Source organism: Ceraceosorus guamensis (assembly GCF_003144195.1).
Source record: "Ceraceosorus guamensis strain MCA 4658 unplaced genomic scaffold IE81scaffold_16, whole genome shotgun sequence".
NCBI classification, from domain to species: Eukaryota; Fungi; Basidiomycota; class Exobasidiomycetes; order Ceraceosorales; family Ceraceosoraceae; genus Ceraceosorus; species Ceraceosorus guamensis.
This window is the reverse complement of record NW_020290011.1, coordinates 276,516-297,354: the sequence shown is the minus strand read 5'-3', so window position 1 is coordinate 297,354 and position 20,839 is coordinate 276,516. Positions and strand designations below refer to the sequence as shown.

General features: G+C 54.2%; 7 protein-coding genes across 7 annotated transcripts; 4 read left to right on the top strand and 3 right to left on the bottom strand.

The window, feature by feature from the left end:
• Nucleotides 1-80: 80 nt before the first annotated feature.
• On the bottom strand, nt 81-989 carry IE81DRAFT_365499 (hypothetical protein; the record flags this gene model as incomplete). Its single annotated transcript, XM_025516936.1, has 2 exons — nt 81-893; nt 984-989. 2 exons carry the CDS (start codon nt 987-989, stop codon nt 81-83), a joined length of 819 nt encoding a protein of 272 aa, XP_025371029.1.
• A 2,063-nt stretch (nt 990-3,052) lies between these two features.
• Nucleotides 3,053-5,142, top strand: IE81DRAFT_329243 (hypothetical protein; the record flags this gene model as incomplete). The annotated part of the gene is made up of 4 exons (XM_025515140.1): nt 3,053-4,156; nt 4,327-4,490; nt 4,568-4,731; nt 4,835-5,142. 4 exons carry the CDS (start codon nt 3,053-3,055, stop codon nt 5,140-5,142), a joined length of 1,740 nt encoding a protein of 579 aa, XP_025371028.1.
• Nucleotides 5,143-5,257: 115 nt separating this feature from the next.
• Nucleotides 5,258-8,177, bottom strand: IE81DRAFT_311629 (DNase I-like protein). The gene is made up of 7 exons (XM_025512444.1): nt 7,131-8,177; nt 6,653-7,022; nt 6,205-6,521; nt 6,085-6,109; nt 5,897-6,012; nt 5,677-5,683; nt 5,258-5,566 (listed from the first exon to the last, which is right to left on the bottom strand). The coding sequence occupies exons 1-7, from the start codon at nt 8,085-8,087 to the stop codon at nt 5,523-5,525; spliced, it is 1,836 nt and encodes a 611-aa protein (XP_025371027.1). The 5' UTR covers nt 8,088-8,177; the 3' UTR covers nt 5,258-5,522.
• Nucleotides 8,178-8,471: 294 nt separating this feature from the next.
• IE81DRAFT_322039 (DUF862-domain-containing protein) lies at nt 8,472-11,380 on the bottom strand. Its single transcript, XM_025513512.1, has 6 exons — nt 10,985-11,380; nt 10,710-10,902; nt 10,291-10,604; nt 9,940-10,207; nt 8,855-9,832; nt 8,472-8,724 (listed from the first exon to the last, which is right to left on the bottom strand). The coding sequence occupies exons 1-6, from the start codon at nt 11,180-11,182 to the stop codon at nt 8,504-8,506; spliced, it is 2,172 nt and encodes a 723-aa protein (XP_025371026.1). The 5' UTR covers nt 11,183-11,380; the 3' UTR covers nt 8,472-8,503.
• Nucleotides 11,381-11,642: 262 nt separating this feature from the next.
• Nucleotides 11,643-16,603, top strand: IE81DRAFT_322038 (Gpi16-domain-containing protein). The gene is made up of 12 exons (XM_025513511.1): nt 11,643-12,103; nt 12,208-12,467; nt 12,543-12,635; nt 12,742-13,121; nt 13,197-13,283; nt 13,350-14,295; nt 14,380-14,873; nt 14,947-15,267; nt 15,339-15,536; nt 15,615-15,949; nt 16,137-16,144; nt 16,398-16,603. The coding sequence occupies exons 1-12, from the start codon at nt 11,915-11,917 to the stop codon at nt 16,486-16,488; spliced, it is 3,402 nt and encodes a 1,133-aa protein (XP_025371025.1). The 5' UTR covers nt 11,643-11,914; the 3' UTR covers nt 16,489-16,603.
• A 125-nt stretch (nt 16,604-16,728) lies between these two features.
• IE81DRAFT_61720 (hypothetical protein) lies at nt 16,729-17,547 on the top strand. Its single transcript, XM_025517478.1, has 2 exons — nt 16,729-17,040; nt 17,108-17,547. Exons 1-2 carry the CDS (start codon nt 16,944-16,946, stop codon nt 17,443-17,445), a joined length of 435 nt encoding a protein of 144 aa, XP_025371024.1. The 5' UTR covers nt 16,729-16,943; the 3' UTR covers nt 17,446-17,547.
• A 1,579-nt stretch (nt 17,548-19,126) lies between these two features.
• Nucleotides 19,127-20,684, top strand: IE81DRAFT_346250 (hypothetical protein; the record flags this gene model as incomplete). Its single annotated transcript, XM_025516021.1, has 5 exons — nt 19,127-19,438; nt 19,521-19,871; nt 19,965-20,212; nt 20,320-20,555; nt 20,629-20,684. 5 exons carry the CDS (start codon nt 19,127-19,129, stop codon nt 20,682-20,684), a joined length of 1,203 nt encoding a protein of 400 aa, XP_025371023.1.
• Between the last annotated feature and the right edge of the window lie 155 nt (nt 20,685-20,839).

Below are 20,839 nucleotides of genomic sequence, written 5' to 3'. Positions count from 1 at the left end.
CCAGATAGCCGCGCATTTGCCCTTGGTGAAGTCCCTTTGCCGCATTCACAGTCACGACGTCTGCAAGGGTGCGTTGGAAGTCAAGTTCTCCTCTCGTGCAAAGGCCACTGCTTGCAATGTGGACACATGGCAGACTCGTTGACCATCCATTCGCCGTGGTACCATTGCCACTTGCGCGGCTTCTTCGATTCGGACTCGTGCATCTGGGCGATCTCTTCCGAGCGCGTCGTCTCGTCCCGAAAAGTGCTCAGAGCTGGGCGGATCACTTGCGCGGAGTCGTCCTGCTTCGTGGTGGGATGATGCTTCAAGACGCCTTTTTCCTGTGCTTGATTGGTCGGCGAAGACTTTTGGGGTTTGGAAATTCGAGCGTGTGCGTGCTCTATGTGTACAGGACGAGCTTGAACCGTCGAAAGGTGCCGATCATGAACGACCGCTACTGTTTCCGGGTCTTCCGACCTGATCCGTTCAAGCTGTTGCGCATCTTTGAGACGTCGACTAGCGTGAGCTTGGCTGATGACCTCTTCATCCGGCCAAAGTTTCTTCTGGATGCGCCCTTTGTCCTGCATCAGTTTTTCAGGTCTCATCCATTTCTCCTTGTACAACTCGACCTCCGTCTGTCGATAGCGGCCCATCTCTGGTGGGTCGAACGCTTTGGAAAAGAGGGTGGGACGAAGTTTCCTGCCTGCGGGCAATTGCACACCCACGGCGGGCTGATGCGCTCTCCAATCGTCGATGTGAGATCTGTAGATCTCGGCATCCCCGCCGAGCTCACGAGTCATGCTGCCTACGAGGTCGGTCGGATCGGTATGCGCCTGGTACGCCATCAGTCCATCTTTTGGCTCCGCACTATCCGCTAGCACCGACACTTTGTGAAGATTAGGATGCTCGGCATGCTAGCAGAGTTGCGCATCACGAGGGACGATTTGAGCGCGGGTCAGTTCTAGGCCTTGCGGTACTCTCACCAACAGACCGAGCTAGAATACCAACATTCTCGTCTTGGTGGTCCCTCGACCAACTGTAGACCGGCATACCGGTATCGCTCACTAACAGCGTATGCTTTCGAGCATCGTCGAGTTCGCCCAAAGTTGGAGTGGGGGCATACGAGAGAGGAGCATGCCTTTTGTCGTCGGATTGTGAGACGAGCCCATGAATCTTGTGATCAAGATGCTCGCCAAGAACAGCATCTGCTTCGTTGCCCACACCTCGGCGAGCAATGCTCGGCGCGCGTTGAGTGAAAGTCGAGACTTGGACGGCTGAGCGGATGGCAAGACAGGTTGCTCTGCTGTGCAGCAGAGCACACAGGATGATGAACTTGCAACATGAAGAGGGAAACATTCAGGGAAACATTCAGCTCGTCTTGTCTGAGGGCTCAAGCTTGACCAGATGGGATCAGAGAGGTGTGAGCAAGAAAGACGATACAATCACGAATGCAGTCCGGGGTAAGGCTGTCTTTAGACTCGCGACTTTAGCCTTATATCGCAGTCAATGAAGAGGTTCGACAGAGTGTGAGGCCACCGATTCGTGCAATTGGGTATGAAGCTCTTCCCGCGCAAGGGCCTGCGGTGGCAAAAATAGATCCATCAAGCATCAAGCTCGAGGCTGATCGCTTAATTGACCGCAAAGGTCTCAGGATGGCTGAGTATGGCGCAAGGAGGGACCTTGATGAAGGTCTCCGGATATGGCGCTACCTGCGGATGAAAGTCTTTGGGATGCCTGTTGCCACCTGCTCATTCATGATTCACGATCGGTCCGCAACGACTCTGTGTGCGCGCTCCATGTGGTACTCACGACTGCCGAATGCTCATTCCACCTCTCATTGCGCGCGCAGGCGGGCATGAGATTCGCCATGGTGTGTGTGTGTGTGTGTTTTTTTTTTTTTTTTTTTTTTTTTTTTTCAGAGCGACGCGACACCGGTCATGACACGTTGATGGTCAGCTTCTGTCATTCGACCTCATCCCGTGATACAGCAATTGAATCGCAAAGACGCTCTGCCTCCTCGAACACAATCACCCATTTTCACCTCGCGATCGCATTTGATTCTCGTTCGTGCTTTCTCCGTTGAAGCGCGTCTCCACATCCGCCTCTGGTCAGTCCGTATAATCGTCTTTCTCGATCTGGTTATATATACGTCCCATCAAGAATGTTGCGCCACATCTAAACTTGTCAGCTGGTTTCGTTTGGGGACCACGAGGATCGAGCAGAGAGCTGCATTGCTTTGCGTGCCTCTTGGGCATGCTGGATAGCTCGTGCTTTCGAGTCGGAAGCCGTCGCCGATGACGGCCGCCCAACCCAATTTGGGACGGGACGTCTTCGGCGCGCAGGCAAGATCTTGTCACGTGTCGCGTGTGAGGCTTTCCGTCTAAAGCGCACCAACCATGATGTATGAGGGGCGCTAAGCAGAGTCGCGAGTTGAAGCAATCAAGAATGCGAAGAGCCTTGTACTGAGCTCCTGCCAAGTTGATCTCATCTTCCCACACCAACTTCATGCTCATAAAGCGCTGCACGCACGAATGGAGTAGACTGCGCCGTGATCCTCAATCGGTCGCGGTTCTGATCGCAAGCCCTCAGAGGTGACGCAGTTCATCACCTCGCAGCTCATCGCTAGCGTTGCCCTCGAGCAGGCGCAGTCCGACTTAGAGCCTTGCCTTAAGGCGCCATGTTCGCTGGACGCAGTGCCTCCCGACGCTTGGCAAAAGCGTGCACACGACAACCTTTTGTCACCAAGGAAAAGAGGCACATGCATGTGTCCAATTGCGCTTCCGCGCCACGCTTTCCTACTCGATCGCCAGCTGCTAGGGCGAATGTAAGCACCAAGCGCTTGGACGAGGCAAGGAGCACGGTCGATCGCTCTCACATCGGCCCGAGGAGAACTTTCTATACAAGTGCCTCTTGGCTGCAGCGTGCAGGGTCAGCGCAGAAGCTGGCGGATAGGGAAAATGTGAAGCGAAAAGATGAAGCGAAGCAAGAGCAGGACACTGGACCACAGACACAAGGGGAAGCTGAGAGTTCAACCTCGTCAGGTGTGAGGATCACTGACAAAAGAGATCCATCCATGGCGAGCTATCGGGAGAGCGGCAAGTCGAGCTCGGCGGAAGCGGCAGGGAGCGAGTCTGGACAGGCTCCGCAGTCCTCAAATGTCAGCGCAGGGAGCGCGCAGAGCTCCACTGCGGGGCCTTCTCCCATGTCAACACCCGCCCCGGACAGCCTGCTGAGCACGGAAGAGCTGCTCAAGAGAAGGATGAGGATGGCCCAAGAAAGACTGGAAAGACATTCCGCCTCTTCTCCTGCCCCTGCTCCTACGACTTCTAGTTCCGCAGCGCAAACGTCGCCATCTGCAGCCCAAGCATCTCCAAGCAGCTCCGCTGTACCCCCTCAGCAAAGCCAGAGCCAAGGGTCGAAGGACGCTTCTTCATCAATACCCGCAGTAGACGGCGTCATGCTCAACAGGACCGATCATGCTTCTAGTCGTGGCGCCGAGTCGAGCTCGTTCAAAACAGGCGAACCTGTCGGCTCACCTTTCTCGTCTGCTCTGTCCGACGTCGCCAAGTCAGGCGGACTCAAGGCAGGCTCGAGGTCTGATGCTGGCTCAACGCAGACACAAGGCGAAGGAGCGAATGAGGATACAGTTGCAGGTCTCGGAATGGGAGTGGGCATGTCTTCGGGAGGATCGAGGATATTTAGGACGGGAGGCGCGAGCGGGACCTCTCGCGACGGTCAATCTAGCGGGACTTCGCTCGGCAAATCAGCGGCAACAGGTCAAGCCAGTCAATCAATCAACGAAAAGGGCTCAGAGTTGAATAGATCACAAGCGGACGATGAGGAAAGACCGGTCGCATTGGATCCTCACGAACCTCGAACCCTCGTGCATCCTTTCGATAGCCATGCCTTCGTGCAGAGATTGATGAGTGCAGGGTGGGTCAAGCGTCGTTCGTCTATGCCAGATCATCATCCGGCATCAGAGAGCTTGGATCACGCATCGAGTGCTCAAGGTCTGGAACAGGCTTCGTCAGAAGGGGAAAGACAGCAATTGCCTTCGAATGAAGTTCAAAGGCCTCATGATCCGGCGGAAGCTATCATGGAAGCTACCCGATTTCTCCTCAATTCTCGAAGCGAAGTGGTGCTGAGGAGGAACCTGAACAAAACCATGGTTGAAAATGTGAGTCGGAGTTGGATCACACGGGCCCGGCATGGGAAAGAGAGCGGAGACGCGATGGCTGCGACAGGCAGAGCAGGAAATTCGAAATACGCGGAGTAATCGGGCATCGTTCTTGTCTTCTTGAGCGACGGGTTGACAATGATTTGTTTTCTTCCCCGCTACGCGGAAAGGAAGCGTACTTGTTTAACGCTGCGCTGGCTGAGCTTCGGACGGAGCTGCAAGTCAGGGCTCGATCGGACGCTGCTGCTTTACGAAGCATCACCACGCTACTGCAACGAGAAGTGGATGGCCTTTCTCAGCGCATGACAGAAGAGATCAACACGTTGAAACACGAGTGAGCGCGCGCCTTGCTCGCTGCCGTCTACGCCCAAGTCACGCCCATGACTGATTGACCTGAGGTTTTTTTTACAGCATTGCGGTGGACATGAACAACAGGAAATCCGAGTCGCAACAGGATACGAATGCGCTCGAGCAAGAGATTCAGGATCTGCAAAACAGATTCACCATCTCCTTGGGAGATTTGAGGGTGGAAATCGAAGAGAGTATCCGATGGGGAGCTACAAGACGAGCTTTGGGTGAGCTGCCCGTTTGAATCTTTTGCAATACTACATCTCCGAGCGACAAGCATGCAGAAGCCGGAGAATGGTTGCTGACGAAACGCCACTCTTCACCTCACAGGTTTGGCATTTGGCATAGCCCTCATCGTGATATCCACCATCTTCCTAGCCGACTATTTTGCGCCCGTCAATTCGGAGTCGGACGAGAATGCCGACGAAGCGCGCAGCTCCTCTTCGAGCGGTGGTGGTGGGAGCAGGAGCAGCAGCAGCGGCAACAATGCGGGCGCAAGTAGACAAAACTCTGCAAATGTGGCGAATGGCGCGGCTGGACACAACAGGGAATTGAGTCTTAGACCCAAGACTAGCGAGGAGTTGGGATTGGAGGAGAGGTACGATTTGGATGCTGGTGCGGAGGCAAGAAGTGTGTAGGCCGGCCCGTGCAGAGGGCAAGTGTGCGTTGCAGCTTTTGGCCTTCTGCCCTCTGCTACGCGACGATCGGCCAGGCTACTGTAGTAGCTTGATAGCACTTTACCTTTTTTTTTTCGCATTTGATTTTCGCAATCTATACCACACTTTGCACCATGACTTCTATCAGCTTGCGCTCGCACAACAAAGCTTGGCTAGACGACAGGGGGGGCAGCTGTGGCCCAAAACGTATCCTCACGCGCAAATGCGCAGATCGTGTAGATGCGAACACGAGGGCACAACGTCATGGCGTAGCGAGGTTTGAGGATGTGTTGCATCACAAGACTCGACGGCTCGCGAGAGCAGGCCTGGACTAGTGCGAAGACGGCCAGGCTTGCCGTGTTTTACCATTCCACGTCGAGAAAGATGGGTAGATGATCGGACGCACCTGCCGCAGTAAGGTGTTGCGGATCGATCGGACATCGAAAGCGCAGCGTCAGTGACATACACCAGCGTAGGCTGAGCTCGCAGAGCCGTGCAAAGATGCTCGTCACTCACCATAGATCTGGTAGAGTGCACGATGTCCGAGTTGGGCGATGCGTGCATTGTGTGGCGTTGAGCAGAAAGGTCGGCATCGGCGTCGGCATCGGCGTCGGGGCGATGGATTTTGTGGTGAAGCATGTTGAAAGTTAGCAAAGCACACGGGGCGATTTGATGAGCAAAGTCTCCTGATCCGAGTCCAGGCTGCGGCGACAAGAGGAACGACGACGGAACGCACCTCGTGACGAATCTCGCACGCCTTGACTTTATCCTTTGCGCCGGGAGACAGTATGAAGGAATCCAATCTCCAACCTATTCCTTTGACCCTGCAAGCTCCTCTGAAGCCATAGAACGCTGCCAAGCATGGACCGGGGAGGCTATCAGAAATTCGCATCTGCTTAGCCTGATCAGAAGGAACAGACTCACTGTAATGACCGACGTCGTTGGGATGCTGAAAAGAGCGCAGGTAGCAATTGTGAAAAGAGTACGAGGATTTGGGCAATCAGCGATGGCCTTCATCATCTGCTCCATACCGCTCAGACTGACCAAATCTCTCCAAACGTCCGTCCAAGCAACCTTCTTCTTCTCCTCTCCTGCATTCTCCTTCTCCGCATCACCATTCTTGCTGGCCTCAATGTTCGTCGACGTTACGGACCTACCGAGAAGCCGCCTATGCGCCTCGCATTCCCAAACCGTATATCCAGGCGATTTGTTCCATTTTTTGCTAGCCGCGCTCAGATCTCTCGCATCCATCACCACGTTCAAATCTCCGCACCATATGGTGCGTTTTCGCGCTTGACATGCCTGCAGGTGTGAAGAGAGCGCAGCTGACCATTTGCGCTTTGTTGTGAGGGATTTGAGACCTACGTGGGTGCGTACGAGGGAAGGAGGCAAGGATGTGGGTGCGAAGAAGGAGGAAAAGGCGCGACGGTCACGAGTGATGAAGGGATGCCGCCCCTCGAGCAGCGAGGTACCTTGCCAGGTTCTGACTCACCTTCGCCAGCATTGACAGCGTACGTCCCAACCACTATCCAATTCTCGAATTCAGCAGTGACAATTCTTCCTTTTGCCACATCCTTCTCAAAAGCCTGTGCCTCTTTTGCATTCTTGGCAAAAGCAAACACATCTTCCTCTTCGATCTTTTCGTCATCGGGTACCTCTTGAAGCAAACCGCTGCCAAAGTGTTCATGCACCGCGCGTGCTTCGGACGAGTCTATTAGAGGAAGCTTGAGCGTCGTCGAGGTGCTGAGAGGCTTCATCTTGCTCAGAAGAGCTACGCCAGCGTAACCTTTTGTTGAAGAGACGCTCCAGGTTTGATGAGGATACAACGTCTTGAACGAGTTGAATGTGGGAATCTCGTTGCACTGCGGATGACTCAGAGGGAAATCAAAAGTTCGCAACGAAGCGCTCCATGCAAGTCAGTGCCACGTCATTGCGCTCCCAGGTCTCGAGCCTCAATGTAAACCACTGACCTTCGTCTCGCTTAAAAAGACCAAATCAGCATCCTCTTCGTTCAGATACCTCGTCATTCCCTTCTTCTCCGCACTGTTCAGACTAGTGATGTTCCAAACCACAATCCTCTTTTGCTCTTCCGGCAGTTCCTTTCTCGCCCTGTCCAACTTCAAATCATCCGGCAAGCTCATATTCTTGGGCAAAGATTCGTCCGCCAAAGTATCCAAAGCTGTCCCTCCTTGCGGAGCGGAAGGGTGCCAAGCGTAGGCAACTTTGCCGCGGGCTTTTTGAGAGACTTTTCCATCGACGGCGCCATTCTCTTTGCCTTTGCTCTGGGACACCTTTGCTTTCTTGCGAACTGGCGCCACCTCTTCGGCGCTGCTAAGCTCGCTATCTTCCTCTGCTTCACCCTTCTCGCTCTCATCCACTTTCTTAGACTTCCTTCTCCTGTCCTGTCCACTCGCAGAATCAGAAGCGGCAAGCTGGTTCGCTTTTACTTTCGCATCAGCCTCGCTCGCAGCCTTTCTTTTCCCTTTTGGGCCACTCTGACTCTGTATAGCTTTCACTGCGCTTCGTCCACTGCGCCTCTTTCCACCTTGTCCCTCTTGCACCTCGGCCTCTTCTGCCATCGTCCTTTCTGCAGAAATGCGTCTACTTGTCCAGGAAGGAGCAGAGTCAATGTGGTGCGGTCGAGGAGGGTCTTTGCGTGTCAAGGCACCACTGCTAAGGCGTCGCCCAAACAGCGCCAAGGAGCGACTTGAAATTCGCTGGACGTTGTCGGACGAATGGCGTGTGGCAGAGTTGCAGCCCGTGTGGCACGATGTCAAACGAATAGCGCCAGTATTAGAGAGCCTTGTCGCCGACGCTGTGATCGTGCGCGCGCTCGAGCGGCTAAGGTCGTTGTTGAAGGTCGCGCGACTTGCGTTTGCGATGAGGTGAACGCTCTGCAACAAGGCGATGCTTTTGCGCGGATGCATGTGGCTTTTGTTCCGTCCCTGGTCTAGTGACTTGTCGAAAGAGCGGATCGAGGAGCAGATGTGGTGAGTAACGACGCGTGACTTAGAGGGTCACGAGTGGTGAGAGGCTCCATTCGCGAGTCGAGATGGCTCGGACTTTGCAATTTGAGACCTCTGCTGGACCGTGCGCGTCGGCCATCGTGAACAATCACGCGCGGCGCGCCAGACTTGCGCGCGGCACGTCCCGCGTGTGTGCACCGGCGCTTGTGATTAGTCTGGCAGTCACGGTCGTGAGTTGCGTGCAAACAAAGCCTCCCACTCTTTGCCCTCTCACACGAAGAGCGTACCTCACAAACGAGCATTCAACTTGGTGTCTCTGACTTTGGTGTGATGACAATTCCTCACTCTCCACGCTTTGAACAGGAGCGCATGTCAATTCAAAGGATCAATCCCAACTTCTCACATCCAACACGTACGCTCTCCCACCTCTTCTTCTCTTCCTTGTCCACATTCGCTCGTCCAATGGAGCCCTTGGCCAAGCTCTCCACACGCCTGATCGTACCTTTTGCCTCCAACACTTGCGCCAGCGGGTCGAGCGATTCAACGCAGTGCTGCGATTTATGCAACAGCAAGAGGAGGGCTGAAATCTGTCGGTGCACTTTGAAAACGTAAAGGATGAGACGCTCGTGAGGGTCAGTCCAAAGGTTTCGAATCGTCAAGTCGGATCAGATAGTGTTCCGCGAACGGAGAGATCGTCCGAGCGAACGGCAAACGTCCAACCTACTCACGCACGTCCGCCCATGCAGTCAAAGTCGAACTGTTGCCTTCTTTCTCTGCCTCGCACGTTTCGCAAGCCTTGACCACAGCATGCAAAAGCGCCGTCAGCATTTCGCCTTCCCATTCTCCATCCAGTACACACTCTCTCGCAACTGTCTGCTCTTTCTCTACCGCTCCATTCTGCCCGGAATGGAGGATGAAACGGTGAGGAATTGGTTTTTCGTCTCTTCTGAGCCAGCCTGCTCTGGCGTTTGTGCGAGAAAGGATCAAAAACAAGTTAAAGGCGGCAGAAGAGGCAGATAGCGCAATGCCTTGATCCGCTCGCATGCCAGCCACGGGATCCGCTTCTTTGCTTGCGTCCGAATTCGGGCTCGAAGTTTCGTAAAGAAGGCCAGCAGAGAGTAGGGCGGTGAGGCTAGTGCATGCTGGATTGTCCAGGAGCATGCTTGCCAAAGCAGGTTCGTCCCCCAACGCTGCTAATGTGTTGCAGAGCAGTCTTAGCGAGGTTAGCATGGTAGCTCTTACGCTTGGCGAAGCGATATCTTCCTGTGTGAATGAAGACACGCGCTCAAACGTTCGCACGAGCAATTGATCCGCGTGAGGTCTTGACGCAGGTCGGCTGAGTGAGGAGAGAAATTGGGCATCGAGCAGCGCTAGTCGGAGCAGATCCAGTAGAGGAAAGATCTGCGCTGGCTGAAGCAGGGCGAGCAAGGTGGTGTGCGCGTCGGACCAGCCCTCGAGCAGACCTGGCGGCAGAGCAGGCTTTGATTCAACCTTGGATAACCAAGCAGCAACTTGCTCTCTGACGCTCTTCCGTGCCGCTGATAGCGTAGTCTTTTCGTCGCTGGCCAGCTCTTCCAGAAGTCTCGCAGAAACGAAGGAGTCCAGCTTGGTAAGAAGTGCGTCCAACTTTGGTTTGGTGCTAAATTGGATTGGCGAGCCAGGAACCGGCAAAGGAGCCAAATTCCTTATCTGCGTGTGAGGATGAGCTATGACAGGTCGTCGCAGATGGCGGCGGTATCATGGCATGACAGGCGACGTCTTCAATTAGCTGAGGCGAAGAAGCAGATCCGGAACACTGTGCATAGCGGCTCACCTTGCCACACCTCGAAGGCCAGCAAATCCGTCTGACTCTGCACCTCGCTAACGTCCGCTCCCTTGACTTCTGCTCGTCGGTTGCCATTCAGGAAGAATAGAGTGGTGGGCGTAACGCTCACTCCGTACGTCTGAAATACGGAAGAGCCGGAAGCACGAGAGGCATTGACGAGACCGAAAGAGATTTGCCGAGGATCAGAGGATGCAGCTGAGTATTGCTCTGCTGCACGAGCGATGACCGGCTTGACCAAGGCGCAGGGTGGACATGTCTATAGCGCGCGTGATGCTTGGTCAATGTAGACCAGTCGACCAGTACAGGCAGCACGCCATGTGAGTTGCACGACCCACTCACGTCACTTGTGAAGTAGAGCACAGCGCATTCGTTGGTCCGAACCAACCGCCCAGCGTCATCCACGCCTTGAACTTCCCTCAAGCCCTCTGCACTGCCCACATGCGTCAACGCAGATGTAGGTGCAGCTTGATCGCTTGTTGCTTGATTCGCGACATTCTGTAGTAGCTGTTGGGCTAACGGTGGGGCGCTGTTGGACGTGGGATTGGCTGGAGAAGGAGGGAAGGAGGAGCGCTGCGCCGGTCCGCGGAACATGCTGTCTATTTGCGGTGCCATCATCTGACCAAACGGCGTGGACAGGAAGTCTGAAGGCAGACCTGAAGAAGAGGGAACCCGAACATTTACAGAAGTAGTCGAACAATTCAGCTGAGATGGCGTACCAAGCGCATACACAGACGTCACGAGGAGGCTGTGCGACTCACTGGTAATGTGACTCGGAATTCCTCGCCCCGTCAAGATTTCTGCCAACTCGTCCGAGAAGTTGTTGCAGTTGAAATTTAGAAGATGATAGGCTTGGGCGGAATACCGTTCCTTCATGCTATCCACCAATTCCATCAGCGTATGCTCGTCCACAGATGTCTCTCCCAGCAAGTGTGTCTCCAGTGGTGCGCCATGCTGCTTTCCGGGAAGCGAACATCCCCATTGAACTTAGTGCAAGTCGAAATAGCGCATACATGCACGTCACACGTCCACTCACATGTGTCTGACCCGGCCTTGCGATATCGATACCTTGACCAAAGAAGATTTCGCGAGAATGAACGACTATAGACGTGTGATAGATGGCTGGAAAATAGCGACCTGTCAATTGCTGAGATAGGGAAGCAGCCATACCATTCGAGAGGTCATAGACATAAAGCATCACTGGCCAAGAGACCATATCGGATGTGGTGGACATGATTTCAGGCCTGCTGGAGGGTGACTACTCTGAGATCAGGCGTGAGGTTTGGAATGGTTGTCGGATGGCGTGCTCTGAAGGAGAGGAAAGAGGACGGATGGGACGCTTTGCACAATTTGTATGTGCGCTGACACAGTGGTTCACCCAAGAACTCCTTGTAGTTGCAAAGCAGGATGAGTCGCCTGTGCTCTCACTCATTGCTTGCAATCGTGAATGGAGCGCTTACGTTCGTTCAACCTGCCTGTAGCTCATATCAGAAAGGTACACGTACTTCCTGCACAGCCCCGCGGGCGGCATTCACGTGATATCAGCGCGTCCGTGCGCGTCCGGAGCAAGAATTCTCTTCTGGGTTTGACGGCGTGCCCGCGGAGTCCGCGGAGATTTGATACGGTCGGGTATCGATCACGATGAGAAAGCTCGATCGATCGACTGTTTATTCACGATTGGGATCGCTTTTGACCCTCGATCCTCGGCCTCGTCTCGTCCGACCACAGTCTCGCTTCTGGGCGCTCTTGAAAGCATCCCTCGTCATTATCCAGCGCCCTCAGTCTCCAATCCTCCCACTTGATCGTTGCAGATCCTTGCAGCCAGCTCACCCTCGCGCTTCAAGAGGCTATCGCGGAAATCTTCGCAACGGGGAAAGCGGCAAGGTCCCTTGCTCATGACTCAGCTTCAGCTCCAGCTTCAACGCTCGTAGAGAGCTCCCATAAGCGACGCCTCTCCTGGTCACAGATGGGCCAACAAATCGGTACGCGACCCAGCACGGGCAAGAGCGAAGATGGAGCAGCTTGGGCGAGCACGGAGCGAGCGAGCAAAAAGGTCTCCGCGGATGACGTGCAAGGTACACCTCGGACTCTTTTGCTGCGCGTAGACTTGCTTCTTGTGCCGTTGCTATTTGTCGCATACGGCCTACAATTTTGGGTGAGTCTTGAGCGCGTTGCTGCCTCCTCAGCCGAGATTTGGGTGGATGTATGCGCCTGTTCAACACGTCTCATGACCTCTGATGCACAAATCGCGCCCCGAAGGACAAAGCCGTGCTCGGCTCAGCAACACTGTTCAATCTCATTCCTTCTTTGGGTCTTGGCGGAACCAAATATGGCACTTCCTCCGGCGCATTCTACTGGGGATACCTAGTCGGCGCTTTTCCCATGTCTCTCGCCGCCAATCATTTCAAACGCATCAACGTCTGGCTGGGTAGCTGCATCGTCGTCTGGGGTGGAATCCTGCTCCTCACTCCAGCAATTCAGAACTTTGGAGGATTGGTCGCCCAGCGGTTCTTCCTTGGGTAGGTTCGATGCGCTAAGAGCGGGAAAAAGAGGAAGAGGACGCTCATGCTTGCTGCGTCTGCTACGTCTCACAGCTTTGTGGAGTCTTCAGTCTCGCCTGGCTTCGTCGCTGTCACACGTCGATGGTACACGCGAGAAGAGCAGACTGTGCGACTTGGCCTCTGGTAGTGAGTGCGATGCGCATGTGCAGTCTCTCCTCCAGCTCCGAATGTAGTTCATGACTCTGCCTGAACCTACGCTCCACCTCTTTACCTCGCGTGCTACAATCTGCAGCTCAGCGACAGGTGTTTTCTCAATCGTCTCAGGTCTGACAAACTACGGCTTGGGTCATACGCGCACATCACTTCCTCAAAGCTGGATGATCCTCTTTCTGGTTCCCGGCGCATTCACCATTGCGCTCGGCGTGCTTTTTGCGCTGCTCTTACCACCTTCGCCAGACACACAGCCCATTCTTGCTATACCGGGATATAATAGCTTCAGCGAGGGTCAGAGGGAGCTGCTCAGCAAGCGCTTAGAACCGGAGAAAGGAGACCCGCTCAGAAATTGTGCGGGGGAGCTGGACTGGAAGGACGATTGGTCGGTGAGAGAAATCAGAAGGGCGGCTAGAGACCCCAAAATGTGGCTATTTCTTGCTATAGCTACTCTCATCTACGGTGAGCAGCTTGACTAATTCTCATGCAAGGGGAGCAGCAGGACATACTGAACCATTGCACTCATTCTCTCAATAGTTGTGAATGGAAGCGTGACCGTCTTTGGCCCCATCCTTGTCCGGGCTGTGTTCCGATCCGGCGGAGCAGAAGCACTTGCTCTCCAAGGTGAGCCACCATGTGCGCATGCCGAGTCATGCTTTTTGTATCTCATCGATCCTTCTTTTATTTCAGCTCCTGGCGGAGCAGTCACGGCAATCTCGATCTACCTAGTCATATTCATTTCACGTCGGTATCAAGGCACTCGACTCTTGTTGCTCATCCTCTCCTGTCTACCAGTGATAGCAGGCGCCTTGATGATCTGGCTCTCGGACTGGACTGATCGGGCAGTGCCATACGCAGGGTACCTCCTGCTGCCCATCTTTGGTGCGCCCTTCGTCATGCTTCTTGGCATAGCTTCCTCGGAAATCAGAGGCAAGACTCAACAAGCCATTGCCACAGGATCCATCTTTACAGGCTATTGTGCAGGAAATATCGCCAGTGGTTATATATTGGTCAACGATCCGAGCCAGGCACGTCAGAATTACGAGAAGACCTGGAAAATTGTCATCGGTGTCATGGCTGGCACTGTGGCCGCTGCGCTTTTGCTTGGGGCCGTCTTGCCTGGTGAAGTGCGTCGAGACAACATTGCTACAGTGCAAAGTGGAGTCCGGGAGCAGACGGAGCAGAAGCAGGAAGAAGTGGACGCCACGAATCCCAGCTCTGCTGGCCGGTCAACTTCTCGTGGCCATCGTCACAGAGGTCTGTGGAGATTTTTCCTGATCACGATATTACTCGGAGTGGTGCAGTCGCGTGATGTGGAGGAAAAGGGTGCCTACGCCGAGCACTTATCCATCCGGCCCTTGATAGACGGCCGGGTACACACGCACTTCTCTTTCAACGTTCGAGAAGCGGACCTTGAATCCCAGGTTTACAAAGACATCTGGAGCACAAATCACTACAACCTCCTTCCTCGAGCGCTTATGCATACTGCGCAGGCTGGAAGAGCGGAGGAGATTGCGCTGTCTATCAACCGAGGAACGTGGGATTATGGCAAGTGGGGTCACCCTATGCATGTGCATGGAGATGTGGGAATGGTCGGCAGTGGGGCGGAACTTTGGGCTCGCTTGAGAGGAATGAGGTGAGCTTAAGCTCTGCTTGTTGCGAGACAGATGCGTCGAGATTCTCACCACTCATGCGAAAGCGCGTTTCATGGCTACGATAGCAACGAGACCACGGAATCCGCCGCTCAACCATCTGAGCAAATTATGGTAGGCTGGAAAAGGCTCACCGCTTCACTAGCCGGCCTTTTCTGCACCACCCTCAATGCTCTCGACACACGAACGACAGTCTCTCCTTCCCACCTCCCCATAGTGTCGCCCCTCATCCACTCACGAACACAATCATCTTCACCGGGCCACCCCACCTCGTCCGATGGGCAGCGGTCAACCAAATTACTTCACTCGTTTTTACCTTCCGAGAACATCTGCACAGAGAACCTTTCGCCACTGCTTGGACTTTTGCCTTGCGCGGCCCACGCTGGGCTCGCCAGCCTGCTCGAACCACACGCTGTTGCTGCGGCGGATTTCAGCGGAATGACCGTTCGACTTGCCCGAGATGAGCACTGGGGAGGCCAGGATGGCAAGGGAGCTTGGCAGTTAAACATCGCTGTCAATGTCGTTTTTAGCCCGCACACGGGTCTATTCGAAGGGAGAAGAAGTGAGTGCTCAACTTTGGCCCTTTCAAGAGGTTGCGACAATAGCGCTGATGCCTTTTTTTGCGAACGCCTCAGATTGGAGCTTGACGAAGCTCTTCTCAAGATCCTTGCAGAGGAGCTGTCCGCTTGCTAGCAGCTCTACTTTGCATGTGCATCGACCGGCTGACGCACCTGTGGAACTCAACGAGGACGGCGACGTGGCTCCACCTGCATTTGTCGTTGAGCCGATGCCTTTGGGGCCTGTGACTGCAAGTGGCCAAGACGATCAAGAAGAGACGAAGAGCGAAGCGAAAGAAGCATACATGAGGGGAGAGAAGCTTGAGTACGATTTAAATGCTTTGGACATGCCTTTTGAGCTGGAGATGCGTTGGAGAGATGAGACTAGTTTCGCGCATCGTGAGTCTGCCATCGTATGAGAATAGATGAGGTAGAGTCTGACGCGATTCTTGATTTCTTTTGCTTCTTAGCGCACAACGTACCGCTGCCCGAGCTCTCTGTATCACGATCTTTCGTCGGCGCGGGTCAGGAAAGAGGACGGGTGCAGCTCACGCTCAGAAATATCGATCCCAAAAGGGAGAGGAACGTGCTCTATTACGACGTGTTGCCCTGGTTTGTTAGACCGTATCTGCACTCGCTCAACACCACTTTGGAGCTAGACGAATGGGGTGAGTCGTGCACCGAGGTTCAAGATCAGGCTATTACCCTAGCACAGCTGACCTGAGCTCACTGCGCAATGTTTGCAGACGAGTCAGCCTCGGACATTGTGCGTTTTGCCGATGAAGAGACGTTGAATCCTTTACTATCGCTCTCCTACAGCGCGGCATCGACGCGCGAACGACCGTCGCGTATTGAGGCTTTCCTCCGAGTTCCTCCTGCTAGCACCTTGCTCTTGACGTACGACTACGACAAGGCGTTTATGAGATATGAGGAGCACCCGCCCGACGCGCATAGAGGATTTGACTTGCCGCCCGCTGTCATAGTGGAGCGTGTGCGCAATCCTAACGATGGCAACGAGGTGTGGGGAAGGAGGTGGTACACTGCGCCAGCTCTGCTCGAAGTTGCTGTGCCCGATTTTTCTGTGAGTGGAAGCTGGGGCTAGCCGTCGAAGCGCGCTGATATTCATCACTTGGTTCGCCTCTCCTCGCGCCTCGTGTTGTTGCGTCTCCTACGCGACAGATGGTAAGTTTGGTGCTACTTTGTCAAGGACCGCTTCTCGATGCTGACGTTTATGCTTTCTTTGCTCCGGCCACGTTGCCGAATGACAGCCTTACAAGTGAGTCGAAGCCTTTCGTTCCATTGCCCACATGCAGCAGCTGACGCCGTGCTCACATCTCTCTATGCCTCTGCAGCGTGTAAGTATCCATTTCTGCTGCAGCTTGTACGCATCTACCGCTGCCCAAGTCGTGCTGATCGCTCCTTTTGTGTTCGTTGACCACCCTTTCTTTGCTTTTCAGCATGTGAGTCAGCGACTCTAGCGCTCGGTTCACGATGCTCAGTCGGCTCATGCGCTTCTCTCTCGTCGTCAGCATATTTTCCTCGACGCTTGTGGCGCTGGGAGCGGGCAGTGCGCTCAATAATCTGGTCCGAAAGTACAGCGACTCTGTCTCTGTGCGGTAGGCTTCCGTTACGCAACTACCTTGCGGTCTGCGCGGCGCGCCTATGAGATTGACTGTGGAGCATTCCAAGACCTTGTCTATCAACGAAAATTGTGAATGGAATAGCTATAGATGCAATTTGGCGTCGTCCGATTCTTTTGAATGAGTCCCAGGTTTTGAGGGTGCTTATTGATGTCAGCGAAGCTGAATAATAGTTTCACGTGACTCTCGCAAGAGGCGCCCGCGCAAGCACCAGACTCACCTTCGATTCAATTTGCCCGATGAGCAGATGCAGGTGGAGGCGGAGTCGCGGTTTTGTATCCTCTATTCGACCACCACCATCACCTTGCGACTGATGAGCATAGACGCATCCGCGAGCGCAATTAGACTAGGGATTCGAGCAGCACACGGCAGTAGTTCGTTTATTTCAGCGATCTTGATTTCTTTGGGAATTGCCAAGCAGAAGGATCAGCCAGCATGAGTGCTACCACCCGCACCGTTCCTGTGATTCTGTGCGGCAAGACGGCTAAAATCGCTGACGGTGTGCGAGCAGCTCTGCGCCCACAATACGAGGGTAAGTCTGCCACCTTGCCAACGCTCGCTGTCGATAGCTGACATGTCTGGAACCACTCACCATACAGTCGTGCAAGTGTTCACAGACCAACAGGACGCACAGACGGGCATCCAGAAGGCTCTGACGGATGATTCGATTAGCCTTGCGGAACGCATCAGAGCAGTCATCTTTGGCGGTGCGTTCAACGACGACAATATTCAGTCAATCAAGTCTTTTGCGACATCCCAGCAGAATGCTCGGAAGATTGCATGGTTGCAGCATGCGCCCCTCGAGAAGCCTAGAGAAGGTCCGCTCGACAAGGAAAAGTATGGTCAGGAAGTATCGGCGAGGATAAAGAGCGTTCTTGATGAGCTCAAGAATAAAGGCAAGCTTGAAGAGGGAGACGACGAGGTGTATCAATACTGAATAATCAGGATTGATCTAATATATGAGAGAGGAGAATATTTAAAGTGGCGTGTCAATCAGAATTGCGCGCATGTTGGATGGACTCCAAATATGACGCTCCTGCATGCAGAATGTTCTGGAAGTTGGAGGTAAGGACATGTTTCGTTCATCACTCACGCACTTCGTTCATGCATGTAGACAAAGGGCGAGATCACCTCATTGCGCACGGGCCGTTCAGCCATGCATGCATGCTTCAGCCTCTCACCACCTACTCCTGTACCTACACCAGAATTAAGCCGCCAGCATGGACGCTCCGATCAAGTGATTACCAGCAGGGCTCTACTTTTGGATGGGAAGGCGGTCGTCAGGCTGCAATCGTGAACAGCATCGTCTGGATGTAGTGCATACCCAAGAAAGCGCTCGGCGTGCAGAACTCATTCTTTTGCAGGCTCCGGCGCGAAGAGAAGATGCTCCTAGGGCGAAGTAGAAGGACCACAAGCCTCGCCCGCTTGCCAATCTTGGGCGCAACAAACTAGCATATATGCATGGCATCCAGATTCTACTTCAGCTCTTCCATCTAGCCCGGCTCAGTCTAGAAGCGCAAGTCCTCGACAAAGCTGAAAGGCTATCGTCACGGCTCGGTGCCATCCATTTCTTAGCTTTTCCGAATGCCGCCTTTCAGCATACAAAAGGCTTCGGCCACGGAACCTGACAATGAGCAAAGCGCTGCATCGCGCACCTTTGCATTGGCTGAGCTTCGCAGCGAGATCTTCCGAGCGCATCACGACCTCTTTTTACGCAGCATCCCGCAACCCGAGCCACACACGCTTCCGTTGCTCTCGGTCACGGACAAATTAGTAGAGGAGAGAGAAGCAAGTCTTGCAGCTTTGGGGGCTTTCCTCGAAGTGCATGGCTATAGAGCAGCTTGCCTCCTTGATAGGTACATCGCAAGACCCCAAGACCTCAAATTCCAGCTACACCTTTCGCATGACCTGCTTCAACGGCCGCAATATCGGGATGCTTGACTGCCACGTGAGTGCGTTTCATGCGTGAGCCCATGTTGGTAAAGTCTAGGAGCATAGAGCCCCGGTTCTACAACATTCTCGTGTTGTGAGGGGCCTGCCACCATGGAGGCTGAGAAGCGGTCCTTCTACAATGGAGTCGAGCTTCACTAACGTAGACATCTCTTAAATCCGGTGCAGGACCACCTCGCAATCTTGACTTCGAGAATCAACAACCGACCGATCTTGATCGTCGACACCTCGGAAGTCATGCCAACGAACGCAAATTGTTCGGGCAGCGCTGTCTTACGTCGGTTGGAGGGCTGCAATTTCAAGCGGACTTGCTTGATGCTGTCATCTCGACTCAGTATCCCAGACCAAGCAGCGATACATCTACCCGAAGGCAATCAGAGCCGGGCGACGATAGTCCGAATGTTCACGGCGCCTCGGAGTCACCTGACAAGCCACTCCTGGTCCTTCGTCTAAATTCGCGTGGTTCTCAGCAGCTGTCGTTGTTTAGGCACTTGCTGCATGGCAGGCGAGATCTGCTCGCTGACCCAGAATGCCCAATTGTGCCGCTCGTGGATTTTCTCGACTACGGACTGGCAAGCACCATTCTCATTCACCCAGTCCCCCAGGCGTACGGCCCCGATCACCGTCTGCCGACTCGCCACGACCTTCACATGCGCAGACGGATTGAGATGATCAGGGATGCAGTGTGTGGCCTTGCCTGGCTACACCGAGCGGGTATCTCGTTGAACGTGTTCGGTAGTGACCTGACTTTTACGTGGATGTATGCTTGCAAGGGCCGCCCTTCACGTCGCTTCACTGGGGCGCCAGTAGAGAGCCAACAAGTTTTAGAGGCACTACCAATCGAGCCTAGCGAGCCCTTCCCATTTGGTCCCGGATGGGTGATGCTGACGCCAGGCTGGGACATCTACCACGGAAAAGCTGGCTTGCCATGGTGCACTCCCACAGCAGCGGCAGATCCGCGTGTGCCCGGTCCTAGGCTGGTGAGGCTTGTCGAGTAAATTGCGGAAAGCGACGGCCCTTTTCATAGCTGATGTGGCCTCTTCCTTCTCACGCCTCATGTAGTGGTTCGCCAACATGCCATACGCCAGTCTTACCGACAAAGTCAAAGACGCTCATCCAGGAGGCCGAAAAGTCATGCCGTACGAGGGGAAATATCCGGGCCTGGTCGTGATACCGAAAGCATGCTCCACGCCTGAAGACCGAGCCTACCTGTATGCGCATCCAGGTGCGAATCTATTTGAGCTCCCTGAGTCCCTTCGATCAACGCTTGAAGAGCCAATGCCTTTTGACAGGTTTGGTAGGGATGTCTATATTATGGGAGACCTGGTCGGCCGACTATTGTTGAATTGCGGGCCACGGGTGCGCAGTCTAGAGGACATCAAAAAGGGTCTGCTCGATTCTCAGCATTCCGAGGTGCGCAAAAGGCCACCGCGTCCCTTTCCTCTGGCCAGTGAATGCCAATACAGTACTGACATCACATCGACGCCTCATTGCCTCGACGAGCAGCGGTTCGAAAGAGTACTACGCACACCCGTCAATGAACTGCCTCAGCTGCCCCAGCCTGGGCCAGATGCTACCGGATGTTGGGGGCTGAAAAGGGAGATCAGTAGAGGAGTAATCGCCGATGACGATGACGATTTCGCTGCTTTCCCGAGAAGGCTAGCGGATATGGCGCTCTCGATGCTAGAGGAGGATCCCAAAAACCGAATATCGATTCAAGATGCCGCAAAGATAGTAATGGAAGCGCATGACGAGTAAGTCGTTGTGATGGACGCGAACCTTTTGTTCTACAATACTGCGTCCGCTTACCAGAGCGCTTGGTTCTGGGCGTGAACATCATCGCTCGGATCGATCGCACCAGCCTGATTCCAAAGATCGTCTCGATATATGAAGACTGGATCAAGCTGCAGACTGTCGAAGCCAAAGAGGCCCAGAAGGCCGCGCCAATGCCGAGCACGGCTGAAGAGCAGGCGGCGTATGCTAAGACCATCCGAGAGGAAGAGCCTCCATACAGACTGTGGCTGGAGCATTTTCGTGGGCAGTATCTTGACGTGATTGACTCTTCTGTTGCAGCGGCGGTCGATGAGTATGTACGCTGTGAGTGCGCCGCTATGGCGACATTTATGCAGCAAATGCTCGGTGCTTATCTGCCGCCGCCTTCTGCGCAAAGACATCTCTAACAATGACGAATACGACAGCGACGAGGGAGAACAAGTATCGGTGTAGATTCGGATGGTCTAGGCTGGAGCTCGACGTGTCTTGCCGGTCCTGGCGACTTCCCGGGTGCCAATCTATCAGACGAACAGTCTGTCTTCGAAGTTTTCGAGATTCAGCCTTACCTCTATGCAGACCCTGACGCTCCTGTTTACTACGTCGAGGAC

Coding starts and splice junctions, on each gene's coding strand:
- IE81DRAFT_311629 (XM_025512444.1), bottom strand. CDS start 8,087: ATGCATCCGCGCAAAAGCATCGCCTTGTTGCAGAGCGTTCACCTCATC. Junction 6,522..6,652: donor CGCTGTCAATGCTGGCGAAG/GTGAGTCAGAAC, acceptor GCACCCACGTAG/GTCTCAAATCCCTCACAACA. Junction 6,110..6,204: donor CGGACGTTTGGAGAGATTTG/GTCAGTCTGAGC, acceptor CGCTCTTTTCAG/CATCCCAACGACGTCGGTCA.
- IE81DRAFT_322039 (XM_025513512.1), bottom strand. CDS start 11,182: ATGTCCACCACATCCGATATGGTCTCTTGGCCAGTGATGCTTTATGTC. Junction 10,903..10,984: donor CAAGGCCGGGTCAGACACAT/GTGAGTGGACGT, acceptor CCCGGAAAGCAG/CATGGCGCACCACTGGAGAC. Junction 10,605..10,709: donor AATTCCGAGTCACATTACCA/GTGAGTCGCACA, acceptor CCTCTTCTTCAG/GTCTGCCTTCAGACTTCCTG.
- IE81DRAFT_322038 (XM_025513511.1), top strand. CDS start 11,915: ATGGGCCAACAAATCGGTACGCGACCCAGCACGGGCAAGAGCGAAGAT. Junction 12,468..12,542: donor GCCCAGCGGTTCTTCCTTGG/GTAGGTTCGATG, acceptor TACGTCTCACAG/CTTTGTGGAGTCTTCAGTCT. Junction 15,268..15,338: donor TGAGACTAGTTTCGCGCATC/GTGAGTCTGCCA, acceptor TTTGCTTCTTAG/CGCACAACGTACCGCTGCCC.
- IE81DRAFT_61720 (XM_025517478.1), top strand. CDS start 16,944: ATGAGTGCTACCACCCGCACCGTTCCTGTGATTCTGTGCGGCAAGACG. Junction 17,041..17,107: donor TCTGCGCCCACAATACGAGG/GTAAGTCTGCCA, acceptor CTCACCATACAG/TCGTGCAAGTGTTCACAGAC.